General features: G+C 39.7%; 1 protein-coding gene across 1 annotated transcript in view; it reads right to left on the bottom strand.

Moving 5' to 3' along the window:
* Itfg1 (integrin alpha FG-GAP repeat containing 1) overlaps positions 1-23,588 on the bottom strand; it is a 120,542-nt gene that overhangs the window by 43,862 nt on the left and 53,092 nt on the right. Inside the window, exons 8-10 of the mRNA NM_133557.2 lie at positions 22,317-22,398; positions 13,191-13,285; positions 10,765-10,937 (exon numbers count right to left, since the gene is read on the bottom strand). Of these exons, the coding sequence (NP_598241.2) occupies positions 10,765-10,937; positions 13,191-13,285; positions 22,317-22,398 (350 nt within the window). The remainder of the gene's footprint in view (positions 1-10,764; positions 10,938-13,190; positions 13,286-22,316; positions 22,399-23,588) is intronic.

The raw sequence follows: 23,588 nt of genomic DNA, 5'->3' as shown, positions 1-23,588 counted from the left end.
TGTACTTGTGAGAAGGGGTCAAGCGCCCGCTGTACCAAGCACAAAAACGAGGCAGCTTTGTTCTGGATTTAGCATCAAGGACACAAGGAAGGGGTTGTGGAATCTTCCTTCGAAGCTGAGGAAAACTGTTGAGGCCAGGTACATGCCAGGGGTGTGTCTGGATGGAAGCCCAAAGAGGTCACTGTGTGAAGCTGTGAAGGTAAAGCTTGGATGGTATTGGAGACTCCAAGATGTTGGTGATGCCAGAGAGTCATGGGATACCTGGTGAGGAAAGTTGTGGGTTAAGTGTGGAACTAGCCTGAGAGAGAAGTGTGTTGGAGTCAACAAAGCTGAAAGGAAGTGGATATCTGAGAAGTGCTTTGACATCACTCATGAGATGCAAAGTTTGGAATTTGCCTAGCACATTTTTTGACCTTGTTCTGATCCAGTGTTTCCTACTATGATCCCTTTCTTCCCTTTTAGATTGGTAATGTATACTTTGTGTTATTATATGTTTGAAGTATGGGATCTGCTTTTTGAGTTCAATTTTATAAGGTGTTACTGTTAAGAGACTCTCTTGAGTCTCAGAAGAGACTGTAGACTTTGAAGCAGTCTTGAGATTGAAAGACTGTGAAGATTTTTAAAGTTGGACTGAATACATTTTTTTCCCACTATGATATGGCTACAAGCCTATGGATGCCAGGGAGTAGAATGTGGTAGTTTGAATAAAAATGGCCCCTATAGGCTCATACATTTGAATACTGAGTCATCAGGAAGTAAGACTACTTAGAAGTATTGGTAGATGTGTCCTTGTTGGAGGAAGAGTGCCACACAGTTGAGATTTCAAGAGCCCAAGCCAGGCCCAGTGGCTTCCTCTTCCTGCTGCTAGCAGATCCAGACATAGATCTCAGATGCTTCCCTAGTACCATGTCTGCCTATGTGCTGCCATGGTCCCTGCCATGACAATAACGGACTAAACCTCTGAAACTGTAAGCAAACCCTAACTGAATGTTTTAGTTTCTCAGACTGTCTCTTCGCAGCAACAGAACAGGGACTAAGACACTACCCAATGCAAGCAGAAGATACTACAGTACAGGTAAATAATTTAATAAACTTAAAACAGTAAAATGAAACTATAGAAATTTAATATAAAGCTTATTATTTTGAGCATATCCACAAAACAGGGGGGACATAGGAATTCTAGTAACAAGTGAAAAACAGGATTATAACTATACATCTCACAAACCTTTAAATAATAAACAGGAGATACTAATAACCACTCCACATGCATAAACTAATGTTAGACAATATCACCCGGTTCTGCAAAAGTGTAAGCTGCAAAGATCCTTCTAAAATGAATTCGAAATGCATCCGAGGGCATCCTTCTGTTACTATTCTGTTGCTGTGGTAAATCACCATGACAAAAGGCAACTTAAGGGAAAAAGAGTTGGTTTTGGCATATGGTTTTAGAGGGTTAACAGCAAATCATGGTAGGGGGCATGGCTGGAGGAATAGGAACTTAAGCTCATGTTCTCAGCAGGGAGAAAGGAAGGAGGAGGAGGGAGGGGGAGGGGGAGAGAGAGAGAGAGAGAGAGAGAGAGAGAGAGAGAGAGAACTAGAAGCGGTAAAATGGGGGCCACCACCACAGCCCACTTCCAAGGATAGCCTAAGCCTCCATTTGTGGGCCTGGGACACTGGTAAATAAGTTCAGTCTGAAACAACACCAATTTGTCTTATTACAGTGTAAGACAAGATGGAATACTTATTTCCTAATGTAACTGTTGAAGTTTTTGTTATAATCTGAGCCCTATTCATATACTGTAGATGAAACTCGGCTTTTTCAGCTGGTGATGATGTGATTTCAGCTAAGAAAATGAATCGACAGTTCAGGGGATGTGGTGGTTTTAATGAAAATGGCTCCCATAGGCTCACAGAGAGTGGTGCTATTAGGAGGTGTGGCCTTGTTGGAGGAAGTGTGTCACTGTGGGTGGGCTATGAGGTTTTAGAAGTTCAAGCCAATCCCAGCTGTCTCTCTTCCTCCTGCTTGCTAATCCACATGTAGCACCCTTGGCTCCTTCTCCAGCACCGTGTCTGTCTGGTGCCATGCTTCCCACCATGATGATAATAGACTGACCTTTTGAACCTGTAAGCCAGTCCAAATGAAATGTTCTTCATTATAAGGGTTGTCAAGGTCATGCTATAGAAATTGTAGTGGGATATTAAGAAAAAAAATTCTTTTTTTGAGACAGGGTCTCACTCTATAGCCCAGGTTGTTCTTGAACTCATAATTCTCTTACCTCACCATCCCAAAAGCTCAGATTTGAGATATATGTTGTTCTACTGAGAAAGTAGATATATTTTACAGACAGAACAAGTACGGACAAGTACCTATCTTTGGGAAGCCAGAGGGTGGGTTCTAAAAAATATTCTCCCATAGATAACCATAGGAATCCTTACGAAGTAAAATAGGTTGATAGGGGAGAAAGGGAAGACAGAAGGAGACTGAGCACAGAGGGTGGAGTGGGGAGCGGGTGTAAGCAGAGGTTAGAAAGACAAATGGTTACTTTATGTATTGGTCTGACAGAGCCATAGTGTACCCAGACATTTGCTCAGTGAACTTGGCTCTGGGTTTATCTCTGAATGTTCCTGGATAAGGCTAACACCTGCCAAAGAGCACTGAAGAAAAAAGCCAAACAGGACAAAAAGCCACACTTGATTCTTTAGGGTTTTAGAGCTGATGGTGCCTTGAACTAGAACTCACGATGATGCTGACCTCTGGACCTGGCTCTCTTGAATCTCTGCCTTGCTGACTCTAGGTCTTAGAGGTGTGGACTGTTCACAGTTTTGTGTTAGTCCTTACAATGTTATGTACTCTATCTACTCTTCCTGTAGTTTTTGTTTTTGGAAACCCTGACTCTTACCAAGATGTTATGTTTTGAACATAGAAAGAAAGCTGCAAATCAGAAATGGAAGCCTCAGGGGATTTGAGGGGCTGATAACTTCCTGGAAAACCATTATTGTCTTTGTTTCAGTGAAAGCCATTCTAGACCTCTGATTTCCTGAATTGTAAAAGAATACATACACATTTTAAAACAGATACTCTATTATTAGCAGTGTATGACAATGCGTTAGTAAACAAATACATAATTGGATGTCATTCTATGTAGTGAACTACAATAAAAGGTCACATTTTTTATGATTCCATTTACTTCAAATAGAGAAATATGTAGAGGCAGATAGTTGGGGGACTGGCTACTGCTATTTAAAAAGTAAGGGCTTAGGGAATAGGATTTTCTTTTGTGGGTAATGGATAAGTCTTAAAACTAAGGGATGGATGCAAATTTATAATTGTGACAAAGACCATTAAATTAGACATTTCATATTTTAAATGCATATATTTTACGGTATGTGTATCTACATCAATAAAAGTGTTAACAATTATATATTATAAAACAATAAAGTAGAAGAAAATCATTAAAAATTATAGTATAGAGAATACTATATATTTTTCTAGTTATGAATATATGTAGTTTACCTAAGCAGAAAATGTGTTATTACATAGTAACCTGAGAAGATACTTTCCTCACACTTGATCATAACAATACTGTCATAAACTAGCGAACCTCCTAATAAGTATGTCAGTGCATTCTTCAACTATCTGTCGGTTAAGCCCTAAGTCACTGTGCTTACCTTCCCCAGAGTCAACCTCAGGACAACTCTGAGCCCCCTGGAGAGTCAAGGAAGTAATGAGTGTGCTATTTTTAATACACATCTTTGAAAAACACCATGTGCTTGCTGTAATGCATGGAAGGATAATTTCGTTTCTTAAACTACACAGTAATTATAACATCTTACCCATAAAATCCCCAGGGAAGTATTTCTCACTTGTTGGGAAAGGTGATTTCACTAATGTGTTCTTAAATCCAGATATGGACACACAAGATTCTACAACTTTCTTTAATCATATATATATTTAAAAAAATCAGTGAAATAATTATCCTGAAGAAGTAAAACTATGGAAAATTGTAAAAACTACTGTATGTGACAGGAGCTTACTTAGAACCAAAGTTAAAAGTGACCTAGAAGGTCAAGTAGTATTGCTGTTGCATTAAAAAGAATCAGAAAGGGGTTGGGGATTTAGCTCAGTGGTAGAGCGCTTGCCTAGGAAGCGCAAGGCCCTGGGTTCGGTCCCCAGCTCCGAAAAAAAGAACCAAAAAAAAAAAAAAATCAGAAAAACAATGGCAACTACTTTGCCGAATTTCAGATGTGTCATTCAATCCACTTCTTACAATTGTCTTCGTGCACCTTCTGCCAGAGACATCTGTCTGGACCTTGGTAATGTTCTTCTGCTGTAGTACAACCATATGTTTCATTCAAAGATAAGTTATTTCCTTTCTTTGTTTCTTTTTTATTTTGAGACTGGGTCTCAAACATGTTAGGTAGCTGAGAATGACCTTGAACTCCTGACCCTTTGTCTCCAAAATACTAGTAAGAGTAATGAACTATGCCACCAAACCCAAGTATTTCTGACTCTTCTCAGATTCTATTAACGTATCAGATCATCCCAAGTCTTCTAGACCGTGGGCCCCACACTGTTGGTCAGAGGAGGAAAGGAATCAACAGTGAGCTGAATGACCGCGAGTCCCATGGTGTTCAGGAAGAATGATTTCTGCATGTCTGCCTTCCAAGCAAGGAGAATAACATGACGATTATGGAGACAGGACAGTTTTTAAGTTGGACTCTCAGGACCACTGTCTCTGAGGAAGACAAGGAAGCAGGGTTGGTAGAGGGAACACTCTGCCTGTGATTCAGTCTTAATGGCTCCAGCTATTCTGCAGGGGCTCTGGATTTGGGTGGCTCTTAAGAACCCCAGCAGGGTGCAAGGCAAGACTCTGCACTGACTAGGTGCAGGGGAGATGTTCCAGACAATGTTGGCATACATGCTGGTGGATGGGCACTTTCCCATAGGTTTTGAGACACTGTGTTGTGTAGCCCACCACTCACTGGACTGCTTGTGTCCTCTCTGTGAGGTATAGAAAGAACAAGGACACCTGTTTAGTTTGATTCTTACCAACTTAGGAGGTACAGAATATCACCCCTGTTATGAGTCTACTATGGCTGAGAGGCGTTAAAATTTTTCAAAAACAATGTGATTGGCTTTCAACATCTATTTTCTGTTATTTTAACCTTCATAGGGTTTGCCTTTAGTGGATGTTTATCAAGCACACACAGTTTTCAAAAGTTTGGGCCAGAAACATTCTAAGAGCAAGTGGTATGGAAGACACTGAGGAAACAAGGCCTTCTAGACAAAACAGGACAGACACACATCTGATGACAGAGACTGAGGCAGCTCACAGAGATCTAAGATGAGCTCCAGTGTTGAGAGAGGAAGTGGACAGAGCTGCCATCCCCAGCCTAGACATTATCTCCTTGTGATAACCCCTCACAAGGTAAAAGTGAGTTTTCTCCAATGGAGTCTCACTAAGTATGCAAAGGAGACTTAAGGGCAAGTCCCATTTTTGTTGTTGTCTCACAATGCATTGTCTGGGCACTCTTGTGCGCGCTTGCTCGCTCGCTTCCCCTCTCCCCCTCAATTCCTTTCCCTTTTAGTCTTATGTATCTTTTGCTTATATTTATGGTTTATAACTTTGTTTTTCTGTTGTATATGTGTGTGACTGTGTGTCTCTCAGCATCTGTGTTTCTTGTGTTTTTTCTTCAGTTCCCCCTGACTCCCTGGTTTGTTTGTTTTGTCCTAGTCTAGTTTCTTTATATTTATCTTATTATTATTGTTATTTTAGATACCTATGTATATCCTACTGAGACAGAGAAAGAAAAAAAATTTAGGTGAATGGGGAAGTGGATTGGATCTGGAGGATTCGAGAGAGGGGAATGTGTGATCAATATATTGCATGAAAAAAATCTATTAAAAATTGTTTGGCCCTATCTATTTAGATTTCTGTTGCTGAGATAAAATTCCATAGCAAAAGACACCTTAGGTAAGCAAAGGGTTTAGCTGGCTTACAGTCCCATGTCCATCATTACGGAGAGGTTAAGCAGGAGCTCAAGCCATTGTCAACATACATCATAGTCCAGAGCAAAGAAACAGGGGTCCATGCTGCCTGTTTGCTGTTAGGACCTATCCTTACTTACACAGGCTCAGACCCTCTGCCTAGGACTGGTGCAGCCCAGCCCCCTTCCTAATCCACCCCTCACAGATTTGCCAGCCTGACCCAGATAATTCCTCAGCTCAGAGCCCCTTCTCAAATGATCAACCATCGAAGGTCCACTGAGGCACACGAAAGCACAGCAGCCGCTGCCTGTTTTATGAAGCTCAGGTCTGCTATGACAGAGCACCTGCAAGGGCACTTTAGGATGTGCGGCTGTGAACGGGGTGGGATTTAACAGTTTAGGGGTTTGCAGGTTTGATCTTCAGCAATGTCCAAAAAAGAAGAGGCAAGAAGGGGGAAAGGGAAGGTGAAAGAAAAGAGGGCTGAGAAGCGGGAGATCAGGAAAGTGGAGGAGGGGTATGAATCCAAAGGTTCTATTCACTGTACACAAGAGAATAAATCCCAGTTTTGGCTTACTCACTTTTGTAATCAAAATTGTTACTCAGTTGGGCAAAGCTAATTTCTAGAACACAGTTGTGGTGGTTTGAATAGGTTTGGCTTCCATGGACTCATGTGTTTGAATATACTTGGCCCATGGGGAGTGGCACTGTCAAGAGGTGTGGGCTTGTGGGAGGAAGTGTTTCACGGTTGGGGTGGGCTTGGAGGTCTCCTATGCTCAGGCTCTGCCTCGTGTGGAAGGGAGTCTTCTCATGAGTGCCTGCAGAAAGGAGTGTCTCCTGGCTGCTTTTGGATCAAGAAGTAGAGCTCTCGGTTCCTCTAGCATCTTGACTGCCTGGATGTTGCCATGCTCTTGCCTTGATGATAATGGACTGAACCTCTCTCTGAACCTGTAAGCCAGCCCCAATTTAGTGTTGTCCTTAGAAGAGTTGCTGCCACCATGGTGTCTCTTCACAGCAGTAAAACCCAAACTAAGACAATAGCAAACAAAGAGAAATGGCAAACAATGTCCAAGGGGAGGTCAGAAAAAAGCCGCCTGGATCCAGAAGCTCTTTCTAATGAGAGCTTAGAGGGAAATGAACAGGAGCCCTTCTAAAAGAGGACATTACTATGAGACATAATTGGACCCGACACGGTGACCTTGACAACATGGTGAAGCACCCATCCTGGATCTCAGACCAGAGTTATGGATCAGCACAAGATTTTCTAAGAGAAGATGTGTGCTAAGATTCCACAGTGAATTAACTTTAGGAAAAATAAAACCACTTTTAAGACTGGGAAGATCTCAGAGAATGGAGACTTTTTTAGGAAACTACTTGAGAATCTACCCGGAAAAATAACGCAAAAACTATTTAGAGATTTATTTGTTTTATTTTATGTATTCTGTTTGCATACATGTCTATATATTACATGCCTAGTGCCCATGGAGGCTAGAAGAAAGCAATGGTCCCAGAGTTAGTTACAGGCAGTTATGAGCTACCATGGGGGTCTCTGGAACCAAACCCAGGTCCTCGGGGAGGACAGCAAGTGCTCTTAGCTGCTCAGCCACATCTCCAGCCTTCCTTCCTTAGAAAACTAACATAAATGTAATGAGAGTGAAAGGCATATTTTATAATGAAAGACACACAAATAACTGTAGTAACAGAGTAGGGAAACCAGTCACTAAGTGAACTGCCATGATTAGGAGTGACTCATGGATAAAGAACTAAGACAGCACTAAAATTCTTGACTCTGATGGTGATTTCAATAGTTCCTTAAAAATAATGTTTTGTTGTATGATTACTGTACCAGAGAGTTAATAATGTAGGGCATAATATTAAAAACAGGCTATACTTTAATACGACTTGAGCAGGCATGAACACTACAATGGTGTGTGACATAGTTTACCATCATGGTAATTTTGCCACACAGCCAGCAAACACTCCAGGGAGAATATTCATGAAATGCTAATTTTCTTGGGCAATCTTTTACTGCAGGTTAGGAAGCTTGTACACTTCTCACATTCATCGGAAAACAGAAAAATATTACTTCAAACAGAAAGTATAATGAGTTATTTGCATTACTAAATTTAAAATTAGAAATGTGATCTTATCTTAGATGAAGAAAAAGAAGGCTGATATTTTTCATAGTGAAAATGAGAAACATTTCCTTCATAGAGCTGTAGGACCCTGTGGTATGAACCTCCTTGCTCATCAAAATAGAACATCTGGAACTGAAGGCATCTGGAATCGAAGGCAAGCTTTTCCTGCCCACATAGGGTTGTCAGCATAGAGCTGAGTTAATTAGTAAGGCCGAGGAGGCTGAAGAAAATGCAGGTTCCCACTGGATGGCGGATTAGCCAGCAGCACCCCTGACAAAGTCCCAGCTTCTACTTGCTATGCTGCCATTTTTCATTTCCCAGGACTCACGAGGGTCACCAGCCTTGGCCGCAGTGCCCTTCTCATAGCTGCCTGGCTGGCTCTAAGGCAACATGTTCTATCTGGCCACTTGTTTACTGGAATTGAACAGATTGTACATGTTTTCATGGCTGAATCTTAGATTTTGTTCTCTGTTCTATTTTCAGGTTTTGTTTTCCTATAAAAGCTCAACTGACACTGAGGTACAGTAACCTTTACCTGTCAAGTCTCATCTATGCTAAAGGAACAGATGAGAATCTAAATCTAATAGCTGCACTTATGAAATGATCTAACTTTTTGTTTGCTTGATTTTAGAGACAGGATCTCCCTATATAGCTCCATTAACTTTGACTCAAAGACTACCTCCTCAGCCTTTTGGGTTTACAGTGTGCATCAAAATGCCTGGACTAGACATAAAACCAGGACAAAACAAACAAAAATCAATTGCTATAACTGCCTTAGAAATTAGGATTTCCTGCTGTAATTCAATGTGAGTCTGCTGGTCAGCTGTAAAGACCTTCATTACAACCCAAAGGTTAAAGAATACAAGTTAAATATCTGAAAGTTTAAAAAAAATTGACAAAGAACTTCTAATGGAAAAATAAAAATTACTTGGATGCTCTTCTAAGCTTGAGAAATCAGGCTTAATACGTTTAAGGAATATTATTTTTGAGACTAAAGCTTATGCCCATAATAAAGCAAGTTTATGTTTCTTTATTCTTGTAAGACTTTATATTTTTTGTTGTTCCCTTTAAAAGGAGTGGCCTTGTTACATAGTCCACACTACTCTGACAGGACTGTGGAAAAGAGTGACTGATTACTCATGGTTCATTTGTCTGTTTATTTGGCCAAACATAAAGTTTTTAGGTTAATTTAAGTTCAGATTACTCTTAATTTTCTAAAACTATTTTAGAGGTACTCATTCATGGTGTTTCCAAGTAAGCAATAAAATAATATTCAGAACATATTGTGGGTAAGTAGAAGAGGAAAGATGATCTCTCAAAGAACACAACAGATGTAAGATGAACAAAACAAGAGAAACTTGGATTAGCCACATTTGTGGATTCTGGTAGCACTGGGCTAATTATGAATTTCTGCTCATCTTTAGATTTTTTTTTTAAAAGTTGCCACAGTGTCAAAATCTCTCGTTATTTTATGAATATACTTACATACCTCATATATGCATAAATTATATCAATAATCATGTTGGGAATTCTGATGCTTTTAGAAAGTAAGTAATCATAAAGAGATATTTATTTAGAATAAATTAATCTGTGCAGAGCATCTCTCCTTCATTTGCTGTACTGCGCTCATGCAGGGGTGCACTCATTACTCTCTGCATACATCGTGAGTTTAGACGATTTGTCCCAGGTCACACAAACAGTGCTGGGCTGAACCTGAAGTCTAGGATCATATCTTAACCACCAATCTTTAGTCTCAAAATGTCCTGTCATTCATCTTCAGGAAAAATGACCTTTTAAAGATCAACTTTTGATGAATGAAAAATAACTTTATAGTGAATATTCATTTTTTTCTCTACAGAAAATGAATCTATAAAAATGAATGTTTTCTAAGCCATGGGATGAGTTCACAGATCACACAAGAAACCATAAGCCGAACCCATTGACTCCTCCTGGGAGAAAGACTGTACCAGATTAAGTACGATCAGTCAGAATCTATGAAAAGACATTTGCTCTTGGAAAAGGAGGTCTAGCAACAGGCCCAAAGTGGGATTCAGCTCACAGGGAGGTCCCAAGGCCTGACGCCATTACTGAGGCTATGGAGTGCTCATGAGTAGGGACCTAACATGGCTTCCCTCTGAGAGGCCCAACAAGCAGCTGAAAGAGTCAGATGCAGATATTCACACCCAACAACGGACAGAAGCTGCTGGCCCCTGTGGTTGAGTTAGGGAAAAGTTGGAAGAAGTTGAGGAGGAGGGTGAGCCTATAGGAGGACCAGCAGTCTCAATGAAACTGGATTCCGAGATCTCTCAGATATTGGATCACCAACCGGGCAGCATACACCAGCTGACATGATGCCCCCAGCACATACACAGCAGAGGACTGCTGGGTCTGAGTTCAGTCAGAGAAGATGCACCTAACCCTCAATAGACTGGAGGTCCCAGGGAGTGGGGAGGTCTGGTGCAGTGGGACATCCTGGTGGAGCTGGGGGGTGGAGGAGGAGGTATGGGATATGAAACAGTCAGTGGGTGGACTGGGAGGGGGATAAAATCTAGAGTATAAAAAAAAATTAAATAAAAGTAAAAAACTAAAAATAAAAAAAAGACATTTTGCAAGTGTCTGTCATGAAGTTTACTCCCCTACCTTCCAGATGTATTCTTTAATATGGCCAGAGCATCAGGGTAGCCGTCCATGTTGTAGTCTCCAATGTGAAGTGTGAGTGGAACTGGAATTGCAGTTGGCCGCTCTTCATGCACGAATGGGACAAAGCCCCAGAGTGTGCCCTTATTGCTAAAATCCTGAAGCACAGGAGCCCACTAAAGACAAGAAAAAAAAAGATCACCCATAATCACTTTAGAAAAACAGTTATCGTTTGCAAAAGGAACGAGTCATTAAAAGTGCTGAAGGCAGTCACCACGTTACTTCTTTTCACAAAATGGTAGGCATCATCATTTACTTGATGTATGTGTTAGACACTGGAAGGACCGGTTGGTCTTCCATAGGCTTGGTCATGAGCATCTTTGCTTGGACAGTACACAAGCCACAGGGTCCTCACAACATACATTCAACCTTAGGGAAAACAAACTCTGTCCTCACCTGACAGGCATGGCACAAAGGGATCAACTGTGACACTGAAATAGCTGGAAGCAAAAGTCTTAGTAAATCTTCATAGCCTATAATGATTTCAACGAAGAGAACAGAAAAGATTCGCTTGACTGTAAAGCGAGCTTCTTCCCTCTTCTTCTGATTGCACAGGTCTTTTCACGATTAGATAAATTAATACACAACTAGACTCTGAAGAGTGGAGACAGCGCATTAGCATTATAGCTGTGCCACTCTCCCGTAAGAATCACGTCAGCACTGATCCTGCACAGGTCCTAAGCGGACACAGGTGTACTGCAATTGGAAAGTACATGCCTGCACATGCATTTTCCCTCACAAGCAAATGATTAAGTTTGATCGCCACAAACTGAAGTTTATTAAAAATGATCTCTTTATAAAAGGTCTAGAGAAAATAAAACCAGTATCTCTAAAATTTTGTAAGTTTTCCTAAGAAAGTTTAATTTGCCATTGCAGGGGTGGGGGACCTTGATGATAAAACATTGAGTAAATTCACTTAAGGAGAAAGTATTACTCTTCTGTGAACATTAAAAAAACAACATTTACACTGGGCAGTGGTAGCGCACACTTTTAATCCTAATACTCAGGAGGCAGGAGCAGGTGGACCTCTGCCTTTGAGGGTAGCCTGTTCTACAGAGCAAGTTCCATGATAGCCAAGGCTACACATAGGGTAGGAGGGACAAACAAACTAAAAAACCTAACTAGGCATTTAAATAATTTCACTTGATTTTGGAAAAAAAAGAAACAAAACTGTTACACTTTGCAAAAATACTAGAAATTTCACAAAATGCTAAGTTGGCACAATATTCTGAAACATGGTCCAGTGTAGTCCATGCCTTTAAATCTTTGTGCTCAGGAGGCAGAGGGAGGTGGAGCTCCATGAGTTCAAGGCCAACCTGGTCTACATTGTGAGTTCCAGAACAGTCAGAGAGATGCAGAGAGACCCTATCTCAAAAACAAAACCCCTAAGTGCAAGTGTTTCCATTAATATAACTATATTATGTAACACTCATCAAAGAACACCACATCGGTCTTCCTAGAGATAGGAAACACATTCTCTCTCTCTCTCTCTCTCTCTCTCTCTCTCTCTCTCTCTCTCTCTCAACTTTTAAGTGTTCCCATTGTGGTCGGTCACTTAACAAGTTGAAATATAGATAAAATTTTATACCTATGAACCAATGATGGGGAGTTTCTTGACCTAATGTTTTAAATGATTCACAAAAATACAAGTATACAAAAATAATAAAACTTAGGATAATTCAGTTATTTTAAAAATGCTAAATGTATAAAGATTTGTTTTATTAAATGAATCATACGGCTCCTAAGGGTTATAAAGTCAGCACGATATCTTATCATTTATTAACTCCCCACTCCACAAGAAAATGAAGCTGATAAACTCAACGAGTTATGACCTACTATTTCCATGTTAATCCTCCAGGACTCTCAACAATTCTAAGTTATTAAGCACCAGGCAAAAAGCCGGCATGAGAACTAATATGCGTCTGCATACAGAAACAAGAGCAGACTTAGCTGTGAGAAGGAAGTATCTTCCACATAAGTTTTATTTCACACAGTATGCTTTCTATAGCCCTGGCATCTAAAATCCTACATTCTATTTAACTATGGGATCTAAAATGGTTCTCTTTGCCAAAAATCAACACAGCAGCATTTTCAACCTCAGTTGAAGAAGAGTTAAATGTATTTTACCATATTGTTATATACACAATAACTAAAATGTAATTTTGAATTTTACTCTGTTCTGCTTCTTTTTTTTTTTTTTTATTTTCGGAGCTGGGGACCGAACCCAGGGCCTTGTGCTTGCTAGGCAAGCGCTCTACCACTGAGCTAAATCCCCAACCCTTCTGTTCTGCTTCTTAAACATATCTTTTAACTTTCAAGATTTTTCAGGCATATAGCATCATTCACAGCATCTCCAAAGCAGACAATACCTGTCCTGTTCCTGATCTCATTAAATAAATGGCACTTTTCTGACAGTCCTTATCTTCACAGCCTGGCAGCAAGTGATCCATGTGTCCATCTCCATCTGCCAAGAGAAACAGCAGGAGTCCATTGAGAGTGCAGGATAAAGTGTGATAGGTAAACTCCCTATTTGATAAATGAATCCATCAGTCTGGGTGACACCAAACAACTTGACACATGGCTGTGGTATAATGAAGGTGAATCATTTAAAACATCACTAAGAGGAAATAAAAAAAAAATCATCAGATCCTATGCTCAACAAAACTGGAAAATCTGGATGAAATGGACAATTTTTTAGACAGATATCAGGTACGAAAGTTAAATCAGGAACAAATAAACCATCTAAACAGCCCTATGACTCCTAAAGAAATAGAAGCAGTTATTAAAAGTCTCCCAACCAAAAAGAGCCCAGAACCAGATGGGTTTTAGTACAGAATTCTATCAGACCTTCATAGAATTACCAATACTGTACAAACTATTCCACAAAATAGGAACAGAAGGAGCTCTACCCAATTCCTTCTATGAAGCCACAATCACACTTATACCTAAACCACACAAAGACCCAACAAAGAAAGAGAACTTCAGACCAATTCTTTCCCTTATAAGTATTGATGCAAAAATACTCAATAAAATTCTTGCAAAACGAATCCAAGAACATATCAAAACAATCATCTGCCATGATCAAGTAGGTTTCATTCCAGAAATGGTTCAATATACGGAAATCTATCAACGTAATCCACTATGTAAACTAACTCAAAGAAAAAAACTCACATGATCATCTCATTAGATGGTGAGAAAACATTTGACAGAATTCAACACCCCTTCATGTTAAAAGTCTTGGGAAGATCAGGAATTCAAGGCCCATACCTAAACACAGTAAAAGCAATATACAACAAACCAGTAGCTAACATCAAACTAAACGGAGAGAACTTTGAAGTAATCCCACTAAAATCAGGCACTAGACAAGGCTGCCCACTCTCTCCCTACTTATTCAACATAGTACTCAAAGTCCTAGCCAGAGCAATCAGACAACAAAAGGAGGACAAAGGGATACAAATTGGAAAGGAAGAAGTCAAAATATCACTATTTGCAGATGATGTGATAGTACGTTTATGTGACCCCAAAAGTTCCACCAGAGAACTACTAAGCCTGATAAACAACTTCAGCAAAGTGGCTGGGTATAAAATTAACTCAAACAAATCTGTAGCCTTCCTCTACTCAAAGGATAAACAGGCTGAGAAAGAAATTAGGGAAAGGACACCATTCACAATAGTCACAAATAACATAAAATACCTCGGTGTGACTCTAACCAAGCAAGTGAAAGATCTGTATGATAAGAACTTCAAGTCTCTGAAGAAAGAAATAAAAGAAGATCTCAGAAGATGGAAAGACCTCCCATGCTCATGGATTGGCAGGATTAAAATAGTAAAAACGGTCATCTTGCCAAAAGTAATCTACAGGTTCAATGCAATCCCCATCAAAATTTCAACTCGATTCTTCATAGAGTTAGAAAGAGCAATTTGCAAATTCATTTGAATAACAAAAAAATGCAGGATAGCAAAAGCTATCCTCAACAATAAAAGAACTTCTGGGGGAATCACCATCCCTGACCTCAAGCAATATTACGGAGCAATAGTGATAAAAACTGCATGGCACTGGTAGGGAGACAGGGAGGTAGATCAATGGAATAGAATTGAAGACCTAGAAATGAACCCACACACCTATGGTCACTTGATCTCTGACAAAGGAGCTAAAACCATCCAGTGGAAAAAAGATAGCATTTTCAGCAAATGGTGATGGTTCAACTGGAGGTCAGCATGCAGAAGAATGCAAATTAATCCATTCTTATCACCCTGTACAAAGCTCAAGTCCAAGTGGATCAAGAACCTCCACATAAAACCAGATACACTCAAACTAATAGAAGAAAAAAAGGGGGGGGGGGAGTCTGGAACACATGGGCTCTGGGGAAAGTTTCCTGAACAGAGCACCAATGGCTTATGTTCTAAGATCAAGAATCAACAAATCTGACCACATAAAACTGCAAATCTTCTGTAAGGCAAAGGATACTGTCATTAGGACAAAATGGCAACCAACAGATTGGGAAAAGATCTTTACCAATCCTACATTCGATAGAGGGGTAATATCCAATATATACAAAGAACTATACAAGTTAGACTCCAGAGAATCAAATAACCCTATTAAAAATGGGGTACAGAGCTAAACAAATAATTCTCAACTGAGGAATGGCTGAGAAGAACCTAAAGAAAAGTTCAACATCCTCAGTCATCAGGGAAATGCAAATCAAAACAACCCTGAGATTCCACCTCACACCAATCAGAAGGGCTAAGATCAAAAATTGAGGTAACAGCAGATGCTGGTTAGGATGTGGAGAAAGAGGAACATTCCTGCATTGTTAGTGGGATTGCAGACTGGTACAACCACTCTGGAAATCAGTCCGGAGGTTCCTCAGAAAATTGGACATTGCATTAACTGAGGACCCAGCTATACCTCTCTTCGGCATATACCCAAAAGATGCTCCAACATATAACAAAGACACATGCTCCACTATGTTCATAGCAGCCTTATTTATAATAGCCAGAAGCTGGAAAGAACCCAGATGCCCTTCAACAGAGGAATGTATTCAAAAAACGTGGTACATCTACACAATGGAGTACAATGACTTCATGAAATTCATAGGCAAATGGATGGAACTGGAAAATATCATCCTGAGTGAGGTAACCCAATCACAGAAAAACACACATGGTATGCACTCATTGATAAGTAGATATTAGCACAAATGCTTGAATTACCCAAGATGCACAGACCACATGAAACTCAAGAATGACCAAAATGCGGATGGTTCACTCCTTCTTTAAAAGGGGAACAAAAATATCCATAGGAGAGGATAGGGAGGCAAAGTTTAGAGCAGAGACTGAAGGAACGGCCATTCATAGCCTGCCCCATATGTGGCCCATATATATACAGTCACCAAAACTAGACAAGATGGATGAAGCTAAAAAGTGCAGGCTGACAGGAACCGGAGAGATCTCTCCTGAGAGACACAGCCAGAACATGTCAAATACAGAGGTGAATGCCAGCAGCAAACCACTGAACTGAGAACGGGGTCCCCATTGGAGCAATTAGAGAAAGGAGTGAAAAATAATTCTTGATATAAAAGTTATTAATATGAAGGAAAAGTAAACATTTGTATACTCTAATTTCTAGATCCTTTCCATGTTACTGATATAAAAAAATCTTAAAAAATTCCTACCAATTAAGTTGAGACTACTAGAACTCTGGGGTAATGTGATGGTAGGCCAGAGCAGAAAAATACATATAATGTCTATATTCTCTCAGTATTAACCCAACTTACCTACCTATGTAATCCTCTGTTCAGTGTTTCAGTGGGTGAAGCACAGAGGACTTATGGACTCATCTACATCCAAGACACAACACAACTCTGGTTTTCCTAAGCATTGGGTGTGGCATTTATTCAGAACGAAAACAGCAGAGTTTAGACTGAAGAAAAGGCGTATGAACAAACAGCCAGGCTTGTTTGAAAATAGCACAGGACATTCACTTCCTTCATAACATTCACAGCCTTCTGCATTGCTCTGTCTGACACCAGAGGATTCTTTCCAAGTATAATTTGCCAGACAGAAATACATTTACCATTTTTTTAGATGTAAATCTATTAGATGTGAATGTATTAGACCTGAGGATAGACAAGGTGTCTTCAGTTGTCATTATGTGCTGTAGAAATCAAAGAATGGAGAGACTGTAAACTTCACAGGGAATGAAATGGGTTGCTTTACTAATCAGAGCAGAACTATAGTGACATATTCACAATTAAGTGGTGTTATATTACTAAATAGTGAAGATATCTATTAAGCTACGAAATAACATGTACAACAGTGTAAAAGATACCATTATTCTACAGAAATTCTACATTCAAAGGGGTAATTTTGTTTTCACACTTACAGACATTGTTAATCAGGCTAAATATGCAGTAGTTTTGAGACTGTATTCAGTGTGAGTTATAGCTTTATTAAAACCTCATGCAGAAGTTAAGAATTTATCATATAAAAACCTATACATATGGGCTTCAGACCACACTGGCTTCCAGTTTTTCCTTAAAAGTATTTAACCAATTTAAATGCTGAGTATGCATACAAAAAGGGAAGAATCTAAAGTAGCAATTTTACAATTTTTATATAAATTTCTTAGTGTCTCTTCCTGTTGCTATGATTAAACACCGAGACAAAAGCGACTCAGGAGAGAAAGGGTTCATTTCAGCTCATAATTTCAGGTTCCAGTCATCAGAGTAGGGATGTCACAACAGCAGGAGCCAGAGGAAGCTGGTCACATCACGTCATATTCAGAACAGGGAGGAATGATGGCATGCATGCCTTTGCTCAGCTAGCCTCACCACTTTTATATAGTTCAGGATATCCACCTACAAGTAATACAAGTTGTCCCACATCAACTAACAAAATCAAGGCAATCCTCCTCCATATGCAAGCTCAGAGACCCAGCTCCTAGATGTTTTGAGATTTTGGTCAAGTCAACGATTAATGCTAAACATCACAAATAGTTCTTCAGTATTGGCAGACTAAGAATATCTCAGCACTGCACATGTCACCGGCCATGTGTAAAAATGAAATGTTTGCTTTAGTAAAACATTGTAATAGTATTAATCTTCCTTTGGAGTGATGGAGGGAGACATGTTTAAACTGGTTGTTTTCACCAGAATCTCGTCAAAACAAACTTGTCAGTGTAAGGATGTGAAAGGACATTGGGAAGCTGTGAGCATTGTTTTCTACCAGATATAAGGAAAACGATGATGTACAGAGTATGAGTTTAGTTCTTTTAGTTCTAGGTTGTTTCCTATTGAAATCATCACCGACTTAAGAGATTCTGAGTAGTTCAGTCTGTCAGTTAACTTTAATAAAAACAACCACAAGTACTTATACATTACTCTTTCTCGATGGATGATATTTAAAGTCAAAAGCTAATCAATGGACTTTTCACTTACTTAGAATAATTCATGAAAATTACTTAAGACACACTCTTCTCCAGGGTGTTGTCAGGTCAATCCATTAGTTGAGAAAACCCAGACCCAGAAAGACAAGCAGACAAGTTTTCTCTCATCTGAGCTTCCTAGCTCTAAGTCTTCAGATGTGAGTACACAACCAGGAGTAACTGGATAAACCAGGAAAGTAAAACAGGAGCATGCTTGGGGGTTGGGAGGAGAGCAATGGAGAAGGGAAGAGCAGGGTTCAAGTGATCTGAAGAGAGTTGGAAAAACCAGGGTCTCTAACTAGGGAGGAGAAGAGATAAATACAGGAGGAGTGAGGAGGGTAAAATAACATTAAGGATATTTGATAAGTCATAAGGAATCGTATTGTTAACTATCTATCAACAATACTAACTCTTGTGGACTGAGTAACTACTGGATTCTTGGACTTCCTGTTCACAGCCAGCCACTGCTGCATTAGCTGGACTGCAGCCTGTAAGTCATTCAGATACATTCTATATGTTCATTCTATATGTTCTGCTACTGTAGAGAACCCCGACTCATACAAAGTCTCACCAAGGAACAAGAGCAATAGACAGCGTGGATGGGGAAGTCTCTGAAACCTAATCTCAACACAAAGAACTCCAAGCAGATAAGGAGAGTGGAGAGTGAGAGAGTCTTCCAGGGAGGAGCGCCAATTGTCTCTCTGATACTAAGCAGTCAGTCCTGAAAACGTGCATACAAGTAGCAGTAAACAGACTGAGCAGATTATACTTATGTATTTAGTCTCTCTCTGTCTCTCTGTCTCTCTGTCTCTCTGTCTCTCTCTCTCTCTCTCTGTCTCTCTGTCTGTCTCTGTCTCTCTCTGTCTCTCTGTCTCTCTGTTTCTCTGTCTCTCTGTCTCTCTGTCTCTCTCTCTCTCTCTCTCTCTCTCTCTCTCGTGTACACGTGTGTGCGCGTAACATGAACAAATACCAATCCCTGGCACTATTAATGATGCTCTCTTGTGGAAGAATAGGAGGGAGGAACTCCAGAGAAGACCAACAGCTTTGGACTCTTGGGGCTCTCAGTCTGAACCACTAACCAAAGAACATATATGGGCTGGACCTAGGCCTCTAGCACATATGTAGCAGATGTGCAGCTTGGTCTTCATGTGGGTTATGAACAACTGGAGCAGGGGCTGTCCCAAAAGCTGTTGCCTGTCTGTGGGATGTGTTCTTCTAGCTGGGCTGCCTTGTCGGGCCTCAGTGGGAGAGCAAGTCCCTATCCTTGCAGAGACTTGAAGTGCCAGGGTGGGAGGATGCTGAGGAGCCCCTACCTGCTCTGAGGAGAAGGGGTTGAGGAGGCTAGGAGTGGGGCAGTGAGTGGGATGTAAAGTGAGTAAGTAAAAAATAAAATAAATGAGGACATGAATTTGAAAGAGAGCAGAGGGGTAAATGGGAGGGCTTAGAAGGAAGGAAGGGAAGGAGAATATGATGTAATTACAATCTCAAAAATTAGTATTTATAAGTAACATTGGTCCAGGCTTGACAGAAATAGTAAGAAAATATTTTTGTGGGTTTCATAGGTAGATGTCTAGCATGTTAGATGGAGAAACTGGGTAAGGAAAAGAGGGCCCATAGTGTTGGGGGTCTGGCGTACAATTCTCAATACAGTGGACAAGGAAGATCTCCAGGAGTTGGTGACTGTTCAGTGAAATCAGAAGGTGGTGACATAGTGGACAAAGAGGAACATTTAAAGGAAGAACATTTTATAGAGGGATGAGGCAGGGTACGTGGGTATAGAAGGGAAGCAGGGAGTACTTGAAAAATAGAAGGTCAGTTAGCTGGAGAAAGTTACAAGGATAGTTTTGGAGAGGCATGATGCTACAGAGAGAGGTTCCTTCAATGATCCATTATCTACTGTCTACCTTCTAAAAGGCAATGAAACAAGGCCTTGCTGGTAGTTACCCTGGTGGTGGTTACCCTGGTGGTGCTTACCCTGGTGGTGCTTACCCTGGTGGTGGTTACCCTGGTGGTGCTTACCCTGGTGGTGGTTACCCTGGTGGTGGTTACCCTGGGGTCTCTGGAGCTTGTATTTCGTTTGAGTGTTTAGCAACTATTCACTAAAAGCACACTGACTTTTCCTTCCATGAGTGGCACTGCAATCGAGATAGCTGCTTTGGCTAAATAACATAAGTCACTTTAGATCTTCTTTTAACCCCTGACTTCACATCTAGTCCATCAGTATGTGCTACCAACTCTGTCTCCGATATACCTATATGTGAGCATTCCTTCCCATTCCCTGGTAATCAGGCTGGGTTCATTTCACCTGCAGTCTCTGCCTGGTTTACAACATGTTCTTTTAACTAATTTGTAAATTTCCAAATTCCTTATTTTAGTCCACAAACTCACATATGTTCTTGCCAAGAAACATTCTTCTGTTTTGGGTTCAGATGCCAGGTCTTGGTCAAAGGTAAGCTCTAACCAGTTACAGCAACTTTCTGTGCACTTTCCTATTCCCTCTTTCTAAATAGTTTTGTTTAGTTCTCTTCTTCAATAGAATTTAAATTTCACTGGAATATGTTTCATTCATGGCTAAATGTCAAATATCTGAAACCAACTTAATCCATATGGCAGGCACTCAAAGATAAAAATTTGAATATATTAATTAACATCTTGTACACAGAATAAACTAAAACAAGATGGAAGCTAAGTGGGGAAAAATGGAAACATGGGAGGTTCCGGTTCCTCTTTGTGTACTGGGGACACGAAAACAAGGTGAGCCCTTACTGTAGCTATTCTACCTTGACTGTTCTCCTAGACCTGTTTTAAGACAATTGAGTGCCTTTGGATAAGTCCCTAACTTTGAACTGTTTGACTGAACCAATGACTATCCCATACAGTTCACTCAGAGAACGTAAAAGCTCACCAGATTCGCTGGACTCATTACTTGATAAGTTTGTCCATATTATCCTTATTACAATGTCCTGTATTTCCTTGAAAAATTACAACTAGTGGAAAAAGTGATAAAATGATAAACTTTTAATACATTTAAAAGTTAAGAGCTAAGATACTCAAGATTTTCACTGGAGTTCATTACTCTTTATAATAGTGACAAAAATAACGAAACTATGTAACATCTTTCAACTATAAGAATTAAACAAATAGGGCTGGAGAGATGGCTCAGTGGTTAAGAGCACCCGACTACTCTTCCAGAGGTGCTGAGTTCGAATCCCAGCAACCACAAGGTGGCTAACAACCGTCTGTAAAGATGCCCTCTTCTGGTGTTTGAAGACAGCTACAGTGTACTTATATATAATAAATGAATAAATTAAAAAAATAATTGTTTAAGAATTAAACAAAGAACATCTTTTGACTAGAAAATTTCAAATTAAAGGTATCCTTAATGAGTCACACAACTGTACATAGCACACCCCTAAACAGTCTCATTTATGATATAGTCGTTTCTTATCTGCTGCAATCAGTACCTGATTTTTAAAATTCTTTCATTTGAGAATAAAAATATTCAGATGATAATAATACAGATTAAATACAAAATTGAAATCTCTACGCATGGCTTGTCTCACGTCTTATTTATTCCTAATCAAGAAACAACAAAACATTCCAATTTGTTAGATTGTTACTAAATAATCTATCTGTAATCAAGGGGAATTTGAGTGCTCTAAGTGTTGTTTTGATATAATAATTTATGGTCAACCATGGTTAACCTGAAATTACAACAACATTTTTATTAAGCATTATAAGAATTTCATAAGATTATCTTACAGTGGAATTTTTCTAAAATTATAAAGTTATATGACCTTTTCTAATGGATTTGTCCATGTAACTGAAGATAAGAGTTAATTTTATACAAACTAAGAAATTTAGTTGTTAAAATAGCTTTACTAAGTAATAAATCCTAAAGGCTTCTTCTTTATCATTCTTCATCTGGTTCACTACTAATTTAGCTACACAGCCACATAGGAGAACACAGGCAAACAGGAATGAGATAACCCATCACATGCTAACATCTAGCCATTGTCGTTGTGTTGTGAGTCTGTGAATGTGAGAGCAGTAAGAGACAAATCCAATCTTACCAAAGTCTGCGAATGCTGACTGTCCAACCACCACCAGATTTTTAGGTTTTTCAAAGACACTACGGATAGAGAAGTTTCCACCCTGTTAAAGCCAAAATAGTCTGAATTAGGCCACAGGAACATAAAGTCATCTGTCAAGTGACAAACTTAAGAGAAATAATTTAACCCTTTGTTATTAACTCTAAGAGCATCCCAACCTCCATCCCACTTCTATTACCAAAGAAACCAAGTTCAAGACAACACGGTGTGACGTTTGTTCTCCAGATGTCCCACGATGCTTGTCACCCTTGCATTCCAGCTCTGTGTCTATAACCACTCTTCTCAATTATGCGACCCCTCCCCCCCATATTAATTATTTTCTTTACCCTTTCTATTTCTGTGGTAGGTACAAGTTACTCTCATATTAATTACATTAATTCTTCCGTCTCACAGCTACCACTCTTCATCCACTGCCAACAGCTACTTTAAGTAATTCATCTTTTCCCTAGGCTGCTGTAAATCCTACTCATACTACTATGCCACTTCCGGTTTTCTTTAATCAAACTCTCTGATATGGGGTATCAGTAACTAGGGTAACGAAGCCTCTCAGTCTGAAATCATTCGACAGCTTCTTAATAGACTATTAGAAATCAAATTATTTAGTTTAGAAGTCAGACCATACTAATCTTGTCTACAGTAGTTTCTTACTTTCCAATGTTTTTTTCATCATCTGGATCAAACTGGCTCTCTTCTAATCTGAGTGCATTTGGTGATTTTTCTATATTTCACTTCTCTTCCTCTCTGACTTCCCATTATCAAAACCCTACTAGCTATTTCAAATGTCAAGTCTTTCTAGACTCCTCACTGACAGTTCTGGGTGGGCCAGAGAGCAACAACTGTCCATCTTTTGGTCTCTGATGTAAGGTTCATATCTCCCATCACATTTCCTGGTGAGCAGTCAGGGCACATCAGTCTTGGCTGTGCTCTGGGCCCATACATCTGGATTTCCCAGAGCTTGATCACTGAGCTGAGCATGCATAATACCAGAGAAAAGATTTGTTAGAGTTTTGATGTTCTACTAGTTAATTGTGGTTTTTTATACATTTAAGATTCTACTTGGTCAACTCATATATTGCTTCAAAGTATTTGACCAGTCTTTCACTGAGAATGGTCAGCTATTGTGAGAATACGGTTATCTGATTGAGTTAATTTTCAATATATATATATTTCCCTTCATTTATATTAATGATATCCCAATGTTACTGTGAGAAATGACACAAAGTCTCTCTTTGA

This window comes from Rattus norvegicus, chromosome 19 (assembly GCF_036323735.1).
Source record: "Rattus norvegicus strain BN/NHsdMcwi chromosome 19, GRCr8, whole genome shotgun sequence".
NCBI classification, from domain to species: Eukaryota; Metazoa; Chordata; class Mammalia; order Rodentia; family Muridae; genus Rattus; species Rattus norvegicus.
The sequence above is the reverse complement of the archived record's forward strand: the minus strand, read 5'-3'. Positions and strand labels throughout refer to the sequence as shown.